The sequence below is a fragment of the Lathamus discolor genome, chromosome 1 (genome assembly GCF_037157495.1).
Source record: "Lathamus discolor isolate bLatDis1 chromosome 1, bLatDis1.hap1, whole genome shotgun sequence".
NCBI lineage: Eukaryota > Metazoa > Chordata > Aves > Psittaciformes > Psittacidae > Lathamus > Lathamus discolor.
In genome coordinates this window covers 89,914,806-89,931,111 of record NC_088884.1, presented here as the reverse complement: position 1 = coordinate 89,931,111, position 16,306 = coordinate 89,914,806, and the positions used below count along the sequence as shown (strand labels likewise).

At 39.9% G+C, this 16,306-nt stretch overlaps 1 protein-coding gene across 1 annotated transcript in view; it reads left to right on the top strand.

Annotated features, from left to right (window-relative positions):
- Positions 1-13,863, top strand: part of TNIP3 (TNFAIP3 interacting protein 3) — a 31,078-nt gene extending 17,215 nt beyond the window's left edge. Inside the window, 9 exon segments of the mRNA XM_065664267.1 lie at positions 388-523; positions 670-766; positions 2,031-2,086; positions 4,610-4,726; positions 8,122-8,161; positions 8,164-8,243; positions 10,893-11,026; positions 11,028-11,049; positions 13,771-13,863. Coding sequence (XP_065520339.1) covers positions 388-523; positions 670-766; positions 2,031-2,086; positions 4,610-4,726; positions 8,122-8,161; positions 8,164-8,243; positions 10,893-11,026; positions 11,028-11,049; positions 13,771-13,863 — 775 coding nt within the window.
- Positions 13,864-16,306: the final 2,443 nt, after the last annotated feature.

Genomic DNA, 16,306 nt, shown 5'->3' with positions numbered 1-16,306 from the left:
CATTTTAGTGTCCTCAATAGACCACTTTTACAGGGAAAAGTTTTTTAAAAGGAGCTTTCAGGAGAAAAAAGTATTGAAAATTCGTGTCAGGTATCCATTACAAATTGTTACAGAAAACAAAGTGTGCCATCAGAAAACTCCGCAAACTGAGCACCTAGTTTTGCTGTTGAAAACTAGTTTAGCCATTTTGATTGCAGCACTTGGAGACAGACTGTGTGACACTGCCCTAGCACTCTGTGATTGCATACCAGGAAGGAAGGTAGCAGGAGCTTGCTGCAGGACTAGTTCTGCTGTCTGCATTGTCAGACTGGGAAGACAGCTGATAAATTTACCTTCTCTGTGCTTCTAGCTTTCATGTGAAGTTTAACATTGCTATTTCTTTCAAAGCAGGTGTGAAAGCCAACAGCTTGAGGTTGAAATAAGGAGTCTGATACAGAAGAGTAACACTTGCCAGTCTGGTGAAGACCCCAAACCTATTGCCCAAGAGAGTGCAAAACCTCAGAGACCTTCATGTTCCCTTAAGGTAAACCACAGGCTGCTTTTGCAGTGTTTATCTGCCAGGAAAGAACGTTCAGGGGATATTCCCTGGGTGACTTGATTTAGAGTTTTTAAATGATGCAATGAACTTGCTACACGTTTTTGTTTTTGTTTTTGTTTTTTCTAATACAGCTTCTTTCTGTTATGAGGAAGAATGAGGGAGAAGATACGTTTTATAGTGCTTTAAAATGTCACCTAAACCCACTGCTGATCCAAAGTGGCAGTCCCTGTAGCCAGTTGTGCTTTTTGGATTGTGCTTTTTGTCTCTAAATTGGAGAGACATCAATTTAATAGATGGACCACTCAGTGGATGAAGAACTGGCTGGAAGGCCACACGCAAAGTGTTATGGTTAATGACTCAATGTCCAGTTGGAGACCAGTAACGAGTGGTGTCCCTCAGGGATTGGTGTTGGCACCGGTCTTGTTCAACATCTTTGTCGGTGACATGGACAGTGGGATTGAGTGCACCCTCAGCAAGTTTGCTGATGACACCAAGCTGTGTGATTTGGTTGATATGCTGGAGGGAAGGAATGCCATCCAGAGGGACCTTGACATGCTTGTGAGGTGGGCTGATGCCAGCCTTATGAAGTTCAACCATGCCAAGTGCAAGGTCCTACACCTGGGTCGGAGCAATCCCAGGCACAACTACAGGCTGGGCAGAGAAGAGATTCAGAGCAGCCCTGAGGAAAAGGACTTGGGGGTGTTAGTCGTTGAGAAACTGAATGTGAGCCAGCTTCAGCGTGTGCTCGCAGCTCAGAAAGCCAACTGTATCCTGGGCTGCATCAAAAGGAGCATGACCAGGAGGTCAAAGGAGGTGATTCTGCCCCTCTGCTCTGCTCTTGTAAGGCCTCACCTGGAGTATTGTGCACAGTTCTGGTGTCCTCAACATAAAAAGGATGTGGAACTGTTGGAACAAGTCCAGAGGAGGGCTACGAGGATGATCAGGGGACTGGAGCACCTCCTGTAAGAAGACAGGCTGAGAACATTGGGGCTGTTCAGCCTGGAGAAGAGAATGCTGCGTGGTGACATTATAGCAGCCTTCTAGTATCTGAAAAAGGCCTACAAGGATGGTGGGGAGGGTCTCTTCATTAGCGACTGTAGTGATAGGACAAGGGTTAATGTGTTCAAACTTAAACAGGGGAAGTTCACGTTAGATATAAGGAAGAAGCTCTTTACTGTGAGGGTGATGAGGCACTGGAATTAGTTGCCCAAGGAAGTTGTGACTGCTCCATCCCTGGAGGTGTTCAAGACCAGGTTGGACAGAGTCTTGGGTGAGATGGTTTAGTGTGAGGTGTCCCTACCCATGGCAGGGGGGTTGGAACTTAAGGTCCTTTCCAACCCATAGAATACTTCAAATACTTTCTTGTTTTGTAGAAAAGGCCATTCTGTTTCATAGGTCTGAACAGCTTTTGTCTAAAACGGTCTGCCTAAAGTGGCCTAGTGAGGAATGCGTTACACTGTGAGAGAAGCTTATACATTGCTATTTTCTTCAGGGTCTGATTCAGATCTTAGCTCCCTTCAATGTAAGATGAAAATAGCCATGCTGAAAGTGAGAAAAGAGAGAAGTCTGGCAAATCTGTCCTAATAACTCCTATAAATTTCTATAATACCATCTTGAAAGACTAGTGTGTAAGTTGTGCTGCACCTGTACTTTGCTGGGATGGCAACAGTGTAGTCACAAACACTAGGAAGGGTCAACAACAACTGTGATGGGGTCAAACATAGTGGATTTTGAAGTCTTCCTTGGTAACTTGGTAATCCTTGAGTGAACTGAGACCTGCCTCAGCTCACTCTACACTCAGTGTAGTGGAAAAAACCCTCAGACTATGTGATACTGAGGTCTGGTTTCATCTTCAGTGTTGTATAACAGTGTGAACTGCTGGGACTTTACCAGTGCTTAGGCCTGGCGTTAACACTATAAGTAAGTAAGAATACTACAGGTCTGGGATAATCATCCCAAACTGGTAGTGATCTGGTTGGTCTGCCAGCTTTCTCATGTCTTAGTTAAATATTTAAAATAGCTTATTTACTTTTCATTTCAAGTATCTCATCATAATTTGGTCAGCATTTTATTTTATTTTTTTTTTAACTAGTGGAACAGTAATATCTTTATTTCTTCCATAAATTATTCTAAACCAGCCCCACCTTTTATCAGTTCAAAGTGGTGGGAATTTTGGAAGAAATATATTCTAGTTACATCTTTGAATATTATCTTTAGTAGTGTTTAGTCTCCATTTTATACATGGGAACCCAAATCCCCTATGACATAATTATCAATAATTTGCTAGTGACCTAATAACAACATTACAAAAGTTTACATACACACAGAGAGCTTTTCTCAATCTTCTTACAACCTTTCTTTAAAGATTTTGCTCTGGGTTTAGTATGACCCTAAACCAGTTCAGCTTTATTCATGTTGCAGTTTTGTATTTTATTTGAAATGATAAAATAGGTTCTTGCAATATTGCTTCTAAATGTAGGTTTAAAAAAGTCCTCACCTTATTTTTTTCTTAGAAGTTCAAATATTCTGGATTTTTCTGTGAGGTTTTTGTTGGGTTTTATTTGGTTTTTTTTTTTTCCTTCTCATAATTCTAAGATGTAGAATCTCCTCAAAAAAAAAAAAAAAGAAACAAACAAAAAAAAAGAAACTAAGAAATCCTGAAGAATTGGCCAAACACCTAATACATCTATATGATGGTATGACTCTACAAAATGAGCTGCAAGAAAAGTAGTCAATATAGTGATAACATATTGAACAGTAAGGCAAAAGGAGAATTAATCAGTAAGCTATCTGTATCTTCGTCCTCCCATGTTTATGTTCAACACATGTATTCACATGGAATACAAACTTGGCCACTACTAGACCAATCAATTTCTCTTTTGCACAATTCGTAGGGACAGTAGCTTATCAGATAAAAGGCCTCCCTTTTCTGTGTTCTCCATGGAAAATGCTAATGTTTGTGGTGGTTTGGTTTTTTTTTAATATGTTATTTTTTTGTTGGCCTTAGGATAATACTAATCCTTGGTTTACTTTGGATGCTGGTTCTCCTGCTTGGCCACTGTCCTCACTGCCTCTTCCCACTCCATATTATCTTCCCTCCTTCCCTTATGTCATGAATAGAATGTAGCCATATTATCTTCCCTCCTTCCCTTATGTCATGAATAGAATGTAGCCAACAAGAGAGAGCTAGGGATCATTAGCAGGAATTGAACTTTCAAAGATGTATGAAGTTAGCTGAGTCCACATTTTATGCAAGAGACATTGAACAGTACTGAATGTTATTTGTCCTAGAGTAAAAAAAATATGTGTATGTACAGTGTGTGGTTATAGACAAAGAGGGGTAAGAGCGATTTACAAACAATTCCAGACCAAGGGAGGTCTATGTAGTAATGCTGAAATTAAAAAAGATCTGCAAAGAACTATGGCAGAATTTGAGTGAAAAATAGAGCATTACCAGTGTAGTGTGTGTATTCATAACACCATCTAGTGACATGCTATAGAGACTACATAACTTCATCTCAGTCAGTGGGTTTCCTTTGGTTCCAGTTGAAGAAATTTATACTCTTCATGAAAAAAATGTTTCAGTCAGACTTCACTGTAGTTACATTTTAGGACATGTTTAAATGTTGCTTTAATCTTCCTGGGGTTTTTGTTTGCTTGTTTTTTGGCCTCAGCTGAGTTTAGAAACCTGCCTTTGTTTTCCCAATTTCTGATTTGCACAGGAAGATGGTGTTTATGAGTGAGATTTGCAGCCATGATTTCCATAGGTAAATGCTGGTTACAGTTAAAAGTAAAAAGAACAGTCCCTTAAACTGTCTCATATTCACAGATGTAATCTATGTGCTTTGAAATTTGGACTTAGTCCTGAAAATATGTTATTCATGTTGTTTTCATTCAGTGTATATAGTTGAAGCAACTGTAAGTGAAGGGAAAAAACCCAGAAGTTTGTGACTCACTCTAACGTGTTTATTTAGAGAGCATTCTAATAATTTAAAAAGAATGTTTTCATTTTCTTTTTTTTTTTTAATGTAGTGAATCTCTGATTAGTAGTTTTGCTGTATGACATTTTAGGCCCTTCTTGATGTGTTGAAAAAGCAGCACACACCTGTGCTTGGGACTGTTTCTGAGATGGGTGGCAGAAACAGCCTTGAGGACATGAGAACCCAAACTGAAGTTCTCAGATGCCAGGTGAGGATGGCCGGAAGTAAGCCTAGAGAGATTTCATACAGCATAGTTTCGCCTTTTCTCCCAAGAACTGTGCCTAATGGACTTACTAGATAGAGCTTTCGAAAGGAAGAACCAGTTTAGCCATAGTGTTGTCTAAGATGCTGTTGCCACAGCACGTCTACAAAGTGCAAATGAGTCCTTGCAAAAGACTGGAACAAGGACTTCTGCAGGATTCAAAGCAGCAGAAGGATTCTTCTGAACCTCAGAGACTTCCTGCCAGCTCTCTGTTAAGGGCTGAATTTCATCTAGAGGGAACGCTAAACTTCATGAGTTACTGATAGTGTTCCTTTTTTTTTTTTTCATAAGTTAGAAGTTTAGTGAATTATCTAAGAATCCTGGTTTTGTAAAACTAGAGTGTTGGCATTGCAGTTTTTCAAAGTGTAAGGCAAAGCATTTGCATCTGTAGCCTACATACAAATCACTATACAGAAGTGTATTTTTTTTAAATCTTTGTTTGGAGCAATTCAAGTGCTTTGTTCACTCTTTTTGTTTCCATATGAAAGAATCTGTTTAAAAACATGAGATTTTTCAGATTTTACATTTTAGGTCTCTCATCCTGGACAGTGTTAGAGTTAACATTATTGACACACAAATGGATGTGATGAGAATGGGGAATTTTATTCAGTGGGAATAAAATGCTTGTTTCTGTCATGTCTGACAGCAGAGCCATATTTTGCTCTCTAATGTAATGCTTGCCACATGCTGGAGGATAAAATCCTGCACTTGATTGTACAGTAATGAGTTATTTCATTCTACACAATAAAGCAGAGTAAATAATATTCTTTTTCAGAATTCTCAAGTGGTATCCATTTTATGAATATATTTTTCTAGTTATATAAATCATTATAGTGACTGCAGACTTCCTCCTACACAAAATGGAGCAGGATGCTCTAACTGTACGAAGGTGGGACTCTTGGCACAAACAGTGACGTGACAGAGTGTCGCTAGACCTAGGCTGTCATCAGCCTATCCCTGACTACAACAGAAGAGATGAAGGCATTCATTCCTTGGGAAGTGTCCTCTTTCTCAGGGCAACAGCATATATGGCGAAACTGTGACAAAGTGGTTCCCTTGCAGCTTCAGCAAGTCATAAACCTGAGGAGCGGGAGGGAGGTGGAATGGCAGGGGGGGAAATTGGGAGAGAAGAAATAAAGAAATACTGAGAAGCATGTAGATAGACAGGGGATCCAAGAGACCTAGATTTCTGCAAGTGACAGCTTTGCCTCTGCTTCGGAGGGTCAGGGGCATGCACAGCTCCTCCAGGCACAGACTGTGGAGCTGAGTTCCCACGCAACCACAGAGAAAGCTTTCATTCCTTTCACATAGTGTTATTCAGGGAGGGATTTGTATCAAGTGGGCGACCATTGAGTCCCAAAAGAACCCTGCAAAAATTACCTGCAACAGGCAAGTTGTGAAAATAATTTATAGAGCCTGTGTCATGGTTTAAACAGAGCCAAACAGCTCGTCCACTCACTCCCCCCTTTTTTTCTCCCTTTTTCTTACCTTCCCCGCCCCCCCCCCCCCCCCCCCCCCCAACTCCCGGAGGGTTGGGGAGGAGAATCGAGAGAATGTAACTCCCACGGGTTAAGATAAGAACAGCACAGTAAGTAAGGCATAACACAAACCACTACTGCTACCCCCAATAATAATAATGATAAGAGAAAATAACAAGGGAAGAGAATACAACACCACCGCCAAACGAGTTTGACCCCCCCGAAGACAGCACGTGCCCTTCCGGGTAACTCTCCATTACATCCTGGGCATGACGTGCTGTGGTATTGGCTAGTTTGGGTCAGGTGTCCTGTCTCTGCTTCCTCCCGGCTTCCCTTCCTCCCCAGCCGAGCGTGAGGCTCAGGAAGTCCTTGGTCAGACTAAAACATTTGTGTTATCAGCTCTGTTTCCAGCCCAAAAGTCAAAACCAGCTACTAAGGAGAAAAATGACTGCTACTGCTGAACCCAGTACAGCCCGTGAAGATTTTTTTTCTTCCCCTGAGTTAACATTTCTTTAGTCCTGTGAAGTTATAGTGCTGCTGTCAGCAAAAAGAAGACTGGGCATGAGCCACAGCAAGCAAATTCTTTGGAAACAGACTGTTATGAGGCTTTAGTCATCAACTGAGAGAACATGAAAGGACTTCTGAAAATTTTGGTGGTGGTTCCCACCCGGATGTGCTTTTGTTACTATTTTTCCATAGAAATGCCACCAGCCTCCAGCTTCTTACCAGGTGGATGTCTGCCCACTAGCTGAATTATTAAGCCAGTCAGCTTAACACCAGTTAATTTAGGGATTTGTGTTTTGCTTCTGAATCTGTACACTCATTGCCTGTGCCTGGGGTGGTCAGACATTTTAGAATGGGATGAAGCACTGTGACATAAGAAGAGCTAAACTTTCAGTCTGTGAAAGTTTATTGTCTATTAACAGTCTAACCTCCATGTTTCCAGATTGAATTCTCCATAGCATTCCCCTCTTCTTCTGCACTGGATTGAGCAGGTTCTTTGGGCTGAAGTTTGAGGGGATGAATTAGAAGCCTTATATTGCAGAAAAATGGTACATGGAGAAATTATTTCTTCCACATACATTTTTTAACATCTGGGATGCAACAGCCTTTTCTAGTTCTTGGGGTTTTTTCCCCACAGTGCTCCAGCCAAGGTCTAAATTTCTTGACAGTCCTGACTAGTCCAAGTCCTCTGGTCATTAATATGTGACCACAGCCCTAAATGCTACCACTTGTGCTGTACAGATTGATCCTATTGGCCACTTCTGCATATTTGTTTGGCTAAAAAAAGGCAGGATGTAATTTAATGATTGTGGCTTATCGTTAACGTTGGATGAGCTGGTGATGTTCTGTCAGAGTGCATGCTAGAAGTCAGGTTTTTGTGCTGTGCCAGCACCTCCCGTCTCCAGCAGGATGCTGACTTCTTACATATGAGATATAGGGAAGAGTTAAAAGTGCTCATAATTGAAGACAAAACTGGAAAGATGTTCGTAAAAAGTCTGTCCTGCTACTGTTTATCCCTTTAAAAAGATTGATGTCTTTAGTATTTGCTCTCTTATTTATAATATTTAAAACTGACATGTGCCAGATAGCCTTTTAAATGGCAAGGGTCTATGAATACTGAAGTTGAGAACTGTTTTGATTGATGGGTGCCATTGGAGAATAGCTACTACTTGTCATTTTGTATTGATTATAAAAAAAGACAAAAGAAACTTTTGGTTGCAGGATTATAAAGAAGAGGCATCCCTTTGGAATGCACCCTGCTGCTTGGCCAGTGTTTAAAAAAGCAAACAGGCAACAAAGTGGATGAAAGCTTCTATTGTGGTTCTGCTGAAATTCACATATTGGTCATAATGATTGCAGGTTCAAATATATGAAGAAGACTTCAGAAAGGAGAGATCTGATAAAGACTTAATGGGGAGAAAGAAGCATTGCATAAAATTTACAAGAAATTACAGTCTCAGCTGCACAAACTAACCTCTCAGGTATGAGTCAAAGAAAGTTACTATTGCCAGCACATATGTATTTTATTTTTATTTTCTCACTTTCCACACAACCCAAGGCTTTCTGGCTTCCATTAATTGACACCAGATTTTATGAGGTCACCACCTGGGATGAAATCATTCTGAAGTAATGCAGTTAAGAGGATGAGGAATGATCAGAGGTTACTTCCAAATAAAGTAGATGAAGGGAGTATTTATTGCAAAAACTCTTCAAATATGTCTTAAAATGGGGGAGAACCAAAAATAAATCCAGAGAACTGTTGATTGTTTCACTGACACTTGATATAAGAGCTGTAACATCAAACCAGCTTTTGAAATAAAAAGGTGCTGTAATTAATCCTGACCTCTGCAGTAGAATAAGAGTGATGTTAATGTCACTAAGAGGAAAAAAACACAAACAAATTTCTCTCCAGTCAAATTAGCTGAGCAGCCACTGCAATATTCTTTTTTTTTTTTTTTTTTTGCAACATCCTTTTTATCTCTTCACAGTAGTGTCACTATTCTGTTCACAGACATCCAGGAAGCCATAGTAACATCATGGCATACAAAATTCTGAGCTTTCTGATTCCCCCTTTAAAAAATGATGAAATTTTGAGGTTTCCTGTCTTGACAAAATTGTGCAGTGTTTTAAAAGAATGTCCCATTACCAAAATGCTCTGTGATGACTTATTGTGCTCCCAACATTGTTGTGAAACAGAAACTGCAGTATTGGCTTGTTCTCAACCAACCCATGCATCAGTACTAGTAGGGTGTTGAAATAGCATCAGAGGCAAGGTGCTGTTAAGCACCACTTCCTCCTGTTGGGGTGGAGAGCAGGTTGGGCATCCTGGCTGATGCTGGGCGCTGCTGCAGTGTGGGCCCCAAGTTGTCAGTGCTTTTATAAGTACTTCGAAGCATTTCATGCAAGTGTAAAAATAACAATACCAGAGGAAATGTAATGATCTGCCACTCAGGGCATCCCAGGATACGGAAATACCTTGGACAAATTTGTTAGCTTTGTATGCAATAACTTTAAGGTGTATTTCCCCCACTGGCCAGCCACTCCTGGGTGGTTCATAGAACCATAGAATAGTTAGGGTTGGATAGGACCTTAAGAACAGCTAGTTCCAACCCCTTTGCCATGGGCAGGGATATCTCACACTAGACTATGTTGCCTGAGGCTCTGTCTAAACTGACTTTGAACACTGTCAGGGATGGAGCATTCACCACTTCTTTGGGCAACCTGTACCAGTGCCTTACCACTATAGTGGTGAAGAATTTCTTCCTTATATCTGACCTGAACTTCCTCTGTTTCAATTTAAGTTTTAACCCGTTACCCCTTGTCCTATCACTACAGTCCTTAATGAAGAGTCCCTCCCCAGCATCCTTGTAAGCCCCTGCAGATACTGGAAGTCTGCTCTGAGGTCTCCGTGCAGTCTTCTCCAGGCTGAACAGCCCCTACTTTCTCAGCCTGTCTTCATACGGGAGGTGCTCCAGCTCCCTCCCTGATCATCCTCCTGGCCTTCTCTGCACTTGCTCCAACAGCTCCATGTCCTTCTTATGTTGAGGACACCAGTAGTGCACACAATGCTCCAAGTGAGGTCTCACAAGAGCAGAGTAGAGGGGCAGGATCACCCCCTTTGACCTGCAGGTTGAAGTAAGGTTAAAAAGAAAATGTTTTGTAGGAGAGAGTACTCAAAGACACCTTTCTATGTATTTTTGCATTGTCTAAAGACTGTAAAAGGTTAAATTTCTTGCACAACCCCAGTCAATCAGTGGACTCACAGCAGTGACAGTGAAGAGGGGGTCTACAAGTGGCACTGAAAGGCCTTTCCCACTCCTTTCCGGCCACTCTGGAAGAAGGAAAATGTGAACAGAACTGCATGTGTACAATATATCAGAAGGGCTGTTGAAGTGCTGTGTAACGTGTGTGTACAACATGACTGTCCCTGCATTGCATCAACAGTTTACACTAGAGATCATCTTGTTTGTCTTTTCCTGCCTTGGTATTTGATTAAACAGAACTTGTGAAGGATTTAAAGCATGAGTGGAACCATATAGAATATTTGTTATTTTGTTTTCTTAAGTCAAATTATTTAGTTGTGACTGATAGAATTGTAGAATAGAATCATAGAATGTTAAATCATGTTTTACCCCTCCTTGGTCTGTCCTTAAAGCATATTCCTAGTGACACTGCTGTGACACAGGGAACTTGAGAAAAGGCAGACAGACCTAAATCTCAAGAGCATCAGTTTTGGTCCTTTACCAAAATTATCTATTTTTCGTGCTATGCAAATGCATGTGTATGCAGTTCTGCTTCAAAATGTTAAAAACTAGTATGTGTAATGAAAACACTTCTTGAATATAGAAAACATCCAGAAATGTGCTTGTCATATCTTGAAGCCAATATTTTCTCACATAAAAAGTGTTTTGTGGCACAAAAAAAAAAAAAAAAAAAAAAAAAAAAAGCTTTCTTAAAGGATGTTTTACATCATGAAGTCTAAAGGGTCTAAACCAGCAGTGTTGCCACCTATGCCAAGAGAGGAGGGGATTTTTCTCCATTGATTATTACTGATGAATTTGTGAATATTATGTTCGCCATCATATCCTGCTGCTAATGCATTTCTTTTTGCTTGTCTTATTTTTTGACAGACAAGAGACCTCCCAGTACAGTCTGAGGGGCCCAGCTACCCACCTCCACTTTTCCTCTAACCATGTGTTAGTTACGGAAGTTGTGGTCTGGTTCTTCACTATCAAGATCCACGAGTCCATCCAGCGTCTCGCAGAGAACGAGCAGCAACAGCATTCAGTAAGATGCCCACCATCTCCCATTTCACAGGGGCACTGATTGGATCACAGTGTGGGTGACCACAGGAGAATAACCTGCTGCAATTTCAGTACCATCTTCACCAGCAATTAGTAACCAGTTATACCAGTTCAACCAGTAACCAGTTCTAGATCAAGATTTTATACTGGTTTATTAGTCCTGTGTCTGAAACAGCCTTGGTGATCTCTGTACAGTCTTTCTCCCCTTACTATCCGTAAGGGAAGAAATGCTGTTTTGTTTCTTGATAGCTGTATTCTTTTCTTTGCTGTTCCAGCATCTTTGGTACTGAATTTCACAGAGTAAAAATTCTCTGGAGCTCAGTTCAACATGGTGACAGTGACAAAAATGTGAATGTATCTGCAGTCAGCATTATTCTGATCTTTCCCTCTATTCAGTCTAAGAAAGCTTCTTGACTACACTGGAATGTTTCTTTCTCTGGGACTGTCTTTGGAAAAAGACTTTCCTTCTTCACTCACTGCTTCTGTATTCATAGGTAATACAATTGCCCTGCCATCAGGCAATACCACTGTAGCCAGACTTCACAAGCCCATGTTCCCTATAACAGTCTGGGGCGAGCAGGCAAGCTGTCAGCAGGTTTCACAATGTTGCTATTAAACCGGGAGGGAAAATCACGGGTGCTGTGGTTTGTACCCAGTAGTATCTTCCCTGTGGTATGTTGCTGTGAAACAGGGTTACGTGAGGAATAAGCTTCTGCTGAGGGTGAAGCACTGTGTTTCAGGAATGTGATTTTCCCAAGCAACCCTGTATATTGAAAAAAAACCCAAGCTGTCACATATGGAAAGATCCTCATTATTTGAGAAATTATAGCTGAATCTTTGCAACACATACATAAGGCTTTCAGACTGGAGAAATCCAGCAGAAAAGCTGTGGTCAAACAAGTCATACCTATGCTTCAGGAGTGTGCTTATCGCCCTGTTTATCAGAGTAGGAAGTATTGCAGAATATTTTCACTGCAATTTGGACACTGTCCCAAATTATTTTGGCTCTTCTCCATGAATTTTCATCATCTGGGTTTCTAATTCTTCAAGGGATCGCTGGGTTTACAATTTTGCCATTCCTGCCGGAGCTCTTGGGTCAGTTTGACTGGTTGTTTTGTAACTCCCAGTTTCATTCTGGGTTTTCTCTGAGGTTCTTTGTGTGACTGCAGCTTTGCTGCTCTGGGCTCTTGATAACTCCCTGAGCAATTTGTTAGCAATGAAGAAAGGTGTTAGAATTTAATGTGTCCTGAGTTAACTGTATGTAATCCTGGGTGTTTAGTCTGTGCTTTTGCTTTTTCTTTCCTTTCATATCTTGCACCTTTTGATTATTTTTTATATTGTTAGTAGAAGCATTTTGTTTAGTCTGACGTGAAACACCTCTTGTTTCTGAAACTCATTTGAGTTTGCATAATGTAAATAGTTATGAAGGAGATGAATAGATCAGAGAACAGAAAATTCAATAGAAACTAAAAAAAAGCAATGCAAGTAAGTGTATTTTGAGCAATCAGTGGAAAAACTATCTGTGCTTAAAGAAAAGCAATTTTGCTTTGTATGAAAGCCTATTTCAGTTGTAAACAAACACAGAATTAGTTAATAATTCCCATGGATGGTATAATTCAAGTGAAAATAGGATAGCTCCTTTTTTCCTGACAGAGGAAAAGTATGAGAGCAATTACTGCTGTGTAACTGTGAGTGACAGCATACGGAAAATGTAAACCTCTTTTCTGTTGCTAGAGCATCATTCTGCCATCTTAATTTAGGCAAAACTTCTTTAGAGGTCTATGAGATTTCCTCCCTGTAAGTCAAAATCTGTAAGAGTCTCCTTGGGATCACTCAGGATTTTATCAGGGCAATTTCTGCAAAGCAGGGCTTGTTTTTCCAGTTTAACTAATTTCAAGCAGTAATTATGTGGAATTTGACAAGTTTGCGTATACTACTTAAATTAGATAGACAGCTTAATACAGCTTCAACTGAAATATCTGGTCCCAAAATCGTTTTGTCTAGTAATTTGCTACTCATTTACCACGGTGTGTGGTATGAAGTACAATGCAGTAATTCTTTCTTCCAGGATTTCCCTGGACAAAGCTATGTTTGCCTGTATATAACCTTCCCAGTATTTCCTTTTATAAGACAGGATTTTTTCCCACCCTACAGTATTTTCAAGGAGTTATTTGATAACAGCCAATGTTATAGTAAGGCTAATGCTAACCTGTGGGGAAGGGAGAAGGGGAGAGAACTTTATTAAATGGGTTATTCCTGTCACACTGAAACATATTACAGATGTTGCACATATTCAGCTTCACCTGTCAGGTTGATGTGTACCAGGTTTCTCCAGGGGTTCTTTGGTACAGAGAATGTGATGCCTACTAATATCTTCTGGTGCATTTTATTCTTTAGCCCTTTTATAATCTGATTTGGTTCTGTTAACATTTCTTTTGATTTGTGGGATCTAGAAAGGTTTACACTAATATTTCAAATGAGTGCAGCATCTAAGCCACATGTCATAAAAAAGCCAAGCAAGCTGAAGGACTCGGAGCAGTGGAAATATAAAGCTAAATATATGATTCTTTCTTGTAAACTGCTTCTGTATGACTAACAAAAAAAACTTCACAGCACAATTATATTTTTGTCATGTCACTATTATTTTGTTTAAAGTGTCTATGAATTCCATATTGCTGTAATAATGTTTTATTGTTCTTTGCAGCCAGACTATCAGCGGTATGTTACTGACCAGTTTCCGCCAGATGCACAGTGCAAGGCAAATAGTAAGACAGCAGCTGTACAGAACATATTTTAGAAGCACTTTTTTAAAATTGGGGTCTTTGAGGGATGTAAAGTATTAATCTATTGAGTGTATATGTGACAGCTTTGCATTAGAGAGCTGAGGTTGGTGTATGTGGAACACAGGTGAGGTTTATAATGTAATACCATCTACATGACTGCTTTCAGCTTTGTTGTGATTTGTAAAATGTCTTTATTACACATTATAGGATCACACATTTCCCTCATTAGGCACCCTGTGACAGTCCTAAAGAAAAGATATGCTCAAAGTTGTCCTTAGAGCTTCTGTTGCTCCAGCTTAGATGAAATTTAATGATGTGCTGAAACTGGGGGGCCATGATGGGACAGATTTTGTAAGTCCTTGGTAATAAAGTTCAGGCTTTAGGATGTTGTTTCACCTTAAAGGCAAAATGCCCATTTGTGTTCTCGATCTGATCTGATAGTTCAAGGTACTGAGTCTGAAAGCTAAAAGCATGCATATGAAAAAAGTTAATTAGGTGCTGGTGAAAACTACCTTTTGGAAACCAGGAGTATTTAGTATTTGTACCTGGACTTAGAATCATGCCAAGTTCCTGGGTGTTTCGAAGTACTTGTTTTAGACTACTCAGAAGATGGATGCCAGAGAGTACAAGGACGAAGTGACATTGTTCTGTCTGGGAATCTTCCCCTCCAGATCTTCTTCACAAACTGCCTTAAAACGCCCCTTTTCTCTCAAAAGTGATTGAGAATTGTGGCACCTAAGGTTTCATGGTTAGCTCTGTTCTCACTTCTGGACCTTTTGTAGAGATACCATCTCAGATGATCATCCTGTGCTGCAGGAGGATCAGTCAAGTTTGCTGGTGTGCACTGCAGGAACATGTGCTTCATGTGTCTGACACTTTACAGTGTGAGTGGGTACTATATAGGATGGCAGGGACTCATCACCAAAAGCTTTTTTGTAACATCTAGAAGAAGATGATTGCTACAGAAGAACTATTACATTATTTATTGTTGTCCACATTTACACTGAAAAGAGGGTAGGGTGGAAACATAACTTGCTGAAATGGAGAATGAACTTCCCATAATTACATGGTGACTGGAGGGTTCTGATGTGGTTGTAGGGAAAGCAGTGCTGTGACTGTGAGACAGGAGAGGAGATTAATTTTATAGTTCCTCCTGCTTAAAGTGATTTATTGCACCAGAGAATACAGGGAGGATGTTTATAACTGAATGAAACAAGTCTGGCCACCAGCTGCAGCTGTGGTCCAGGGCAGTACACACTTAGGGGATGTGAAGAGAGTTCTTTTACCCTGCTTGATTATATGACTTTTTTTTTTCTTCAAATTCTGCTCTTTCTATTGCTGTTCCTTGTCTAGAACACCTTAACACCTCTTCTCAATGGGACATTGAGTAGGACACCTGTAGGTTTTCCTTCCCTTTTTTCTTCAGTCCGCATAAAGAAGAATTCTCAATGAGTCCCATCAGAGCACTGTGTAGGTTTTTTTGCTTTAACATCTTCAAGTCTATTTGCTGATAAACAAAGATTATTTTATTAGCCATTGGTCACAAAGAATTCCAAGTTCTACCATCAATTAAAAGGCACTAACCTGGGTTTATAGATTTTATATAGTCACATATATTAAATCCACATTGGAGTATTTTGAGAAAGGTTTCAAAGATAGAAACTCCAGAATATATGATGTTTTCTTGATGTTCCAATTTCCTTGTTCTGTTTTGTACAAGTGCTAATTACATTGGTGGGTTTAAATGAGCTACTATGTGCAGCAGTATTCCAGAGTGTCATTTCTCATCTTTCATTTCCTCTTTAGGTGATAAACTGGCCAATAAATCTTATCACTTCTGAGATAGGGCTTCATTATAGAAAAACAAAACAGCAGTGCAGCAACTTTTAAGCATGAGGCAGTTTCCTGTAGGAATGCTGTTTCAGTAGATTAATGTTCCTAGGGAAAACCCTTAAGTTTTCCTTAACAGTTTTTCCTTTGACACTGCTTATTTTTTCTTGAAGAATAATTACAAAATGCAGATGGTAACTTCAGGGCTGAGCACAAATGAAATGAATCAGTAAACTGATATTTTTTACAATATACCATCAAAAAAACCTGTTCTAAAGATATCTGATATCTATGAGAGCCTCTGCATTAACTTTAACTAGTCTGTTATAGTGTCAATGGGACTGCAAAGACATATTGATTCCAAGGAGGAATTACTATTTTTTTTTTTTACTATATTTTTGTGTAGATATATCTAGATTGTGTTTTCTTCCCTCTCTGCCCTCCTTTGTTAGGAAGTTATTTGCACCCAAGTACCAAAGTACCATTTGATTTAAGTTCTCCAGGTCCTTCTGTAACCAGGTCCTTCCGTAATCTCATGCTTTCTACTGCTTGTGTAACTCTATCTGTATGGCGTCTCATGAGTGACACCACTTTTTTTAGCTGCACCCGTGATCTTAAAAAGGCCAT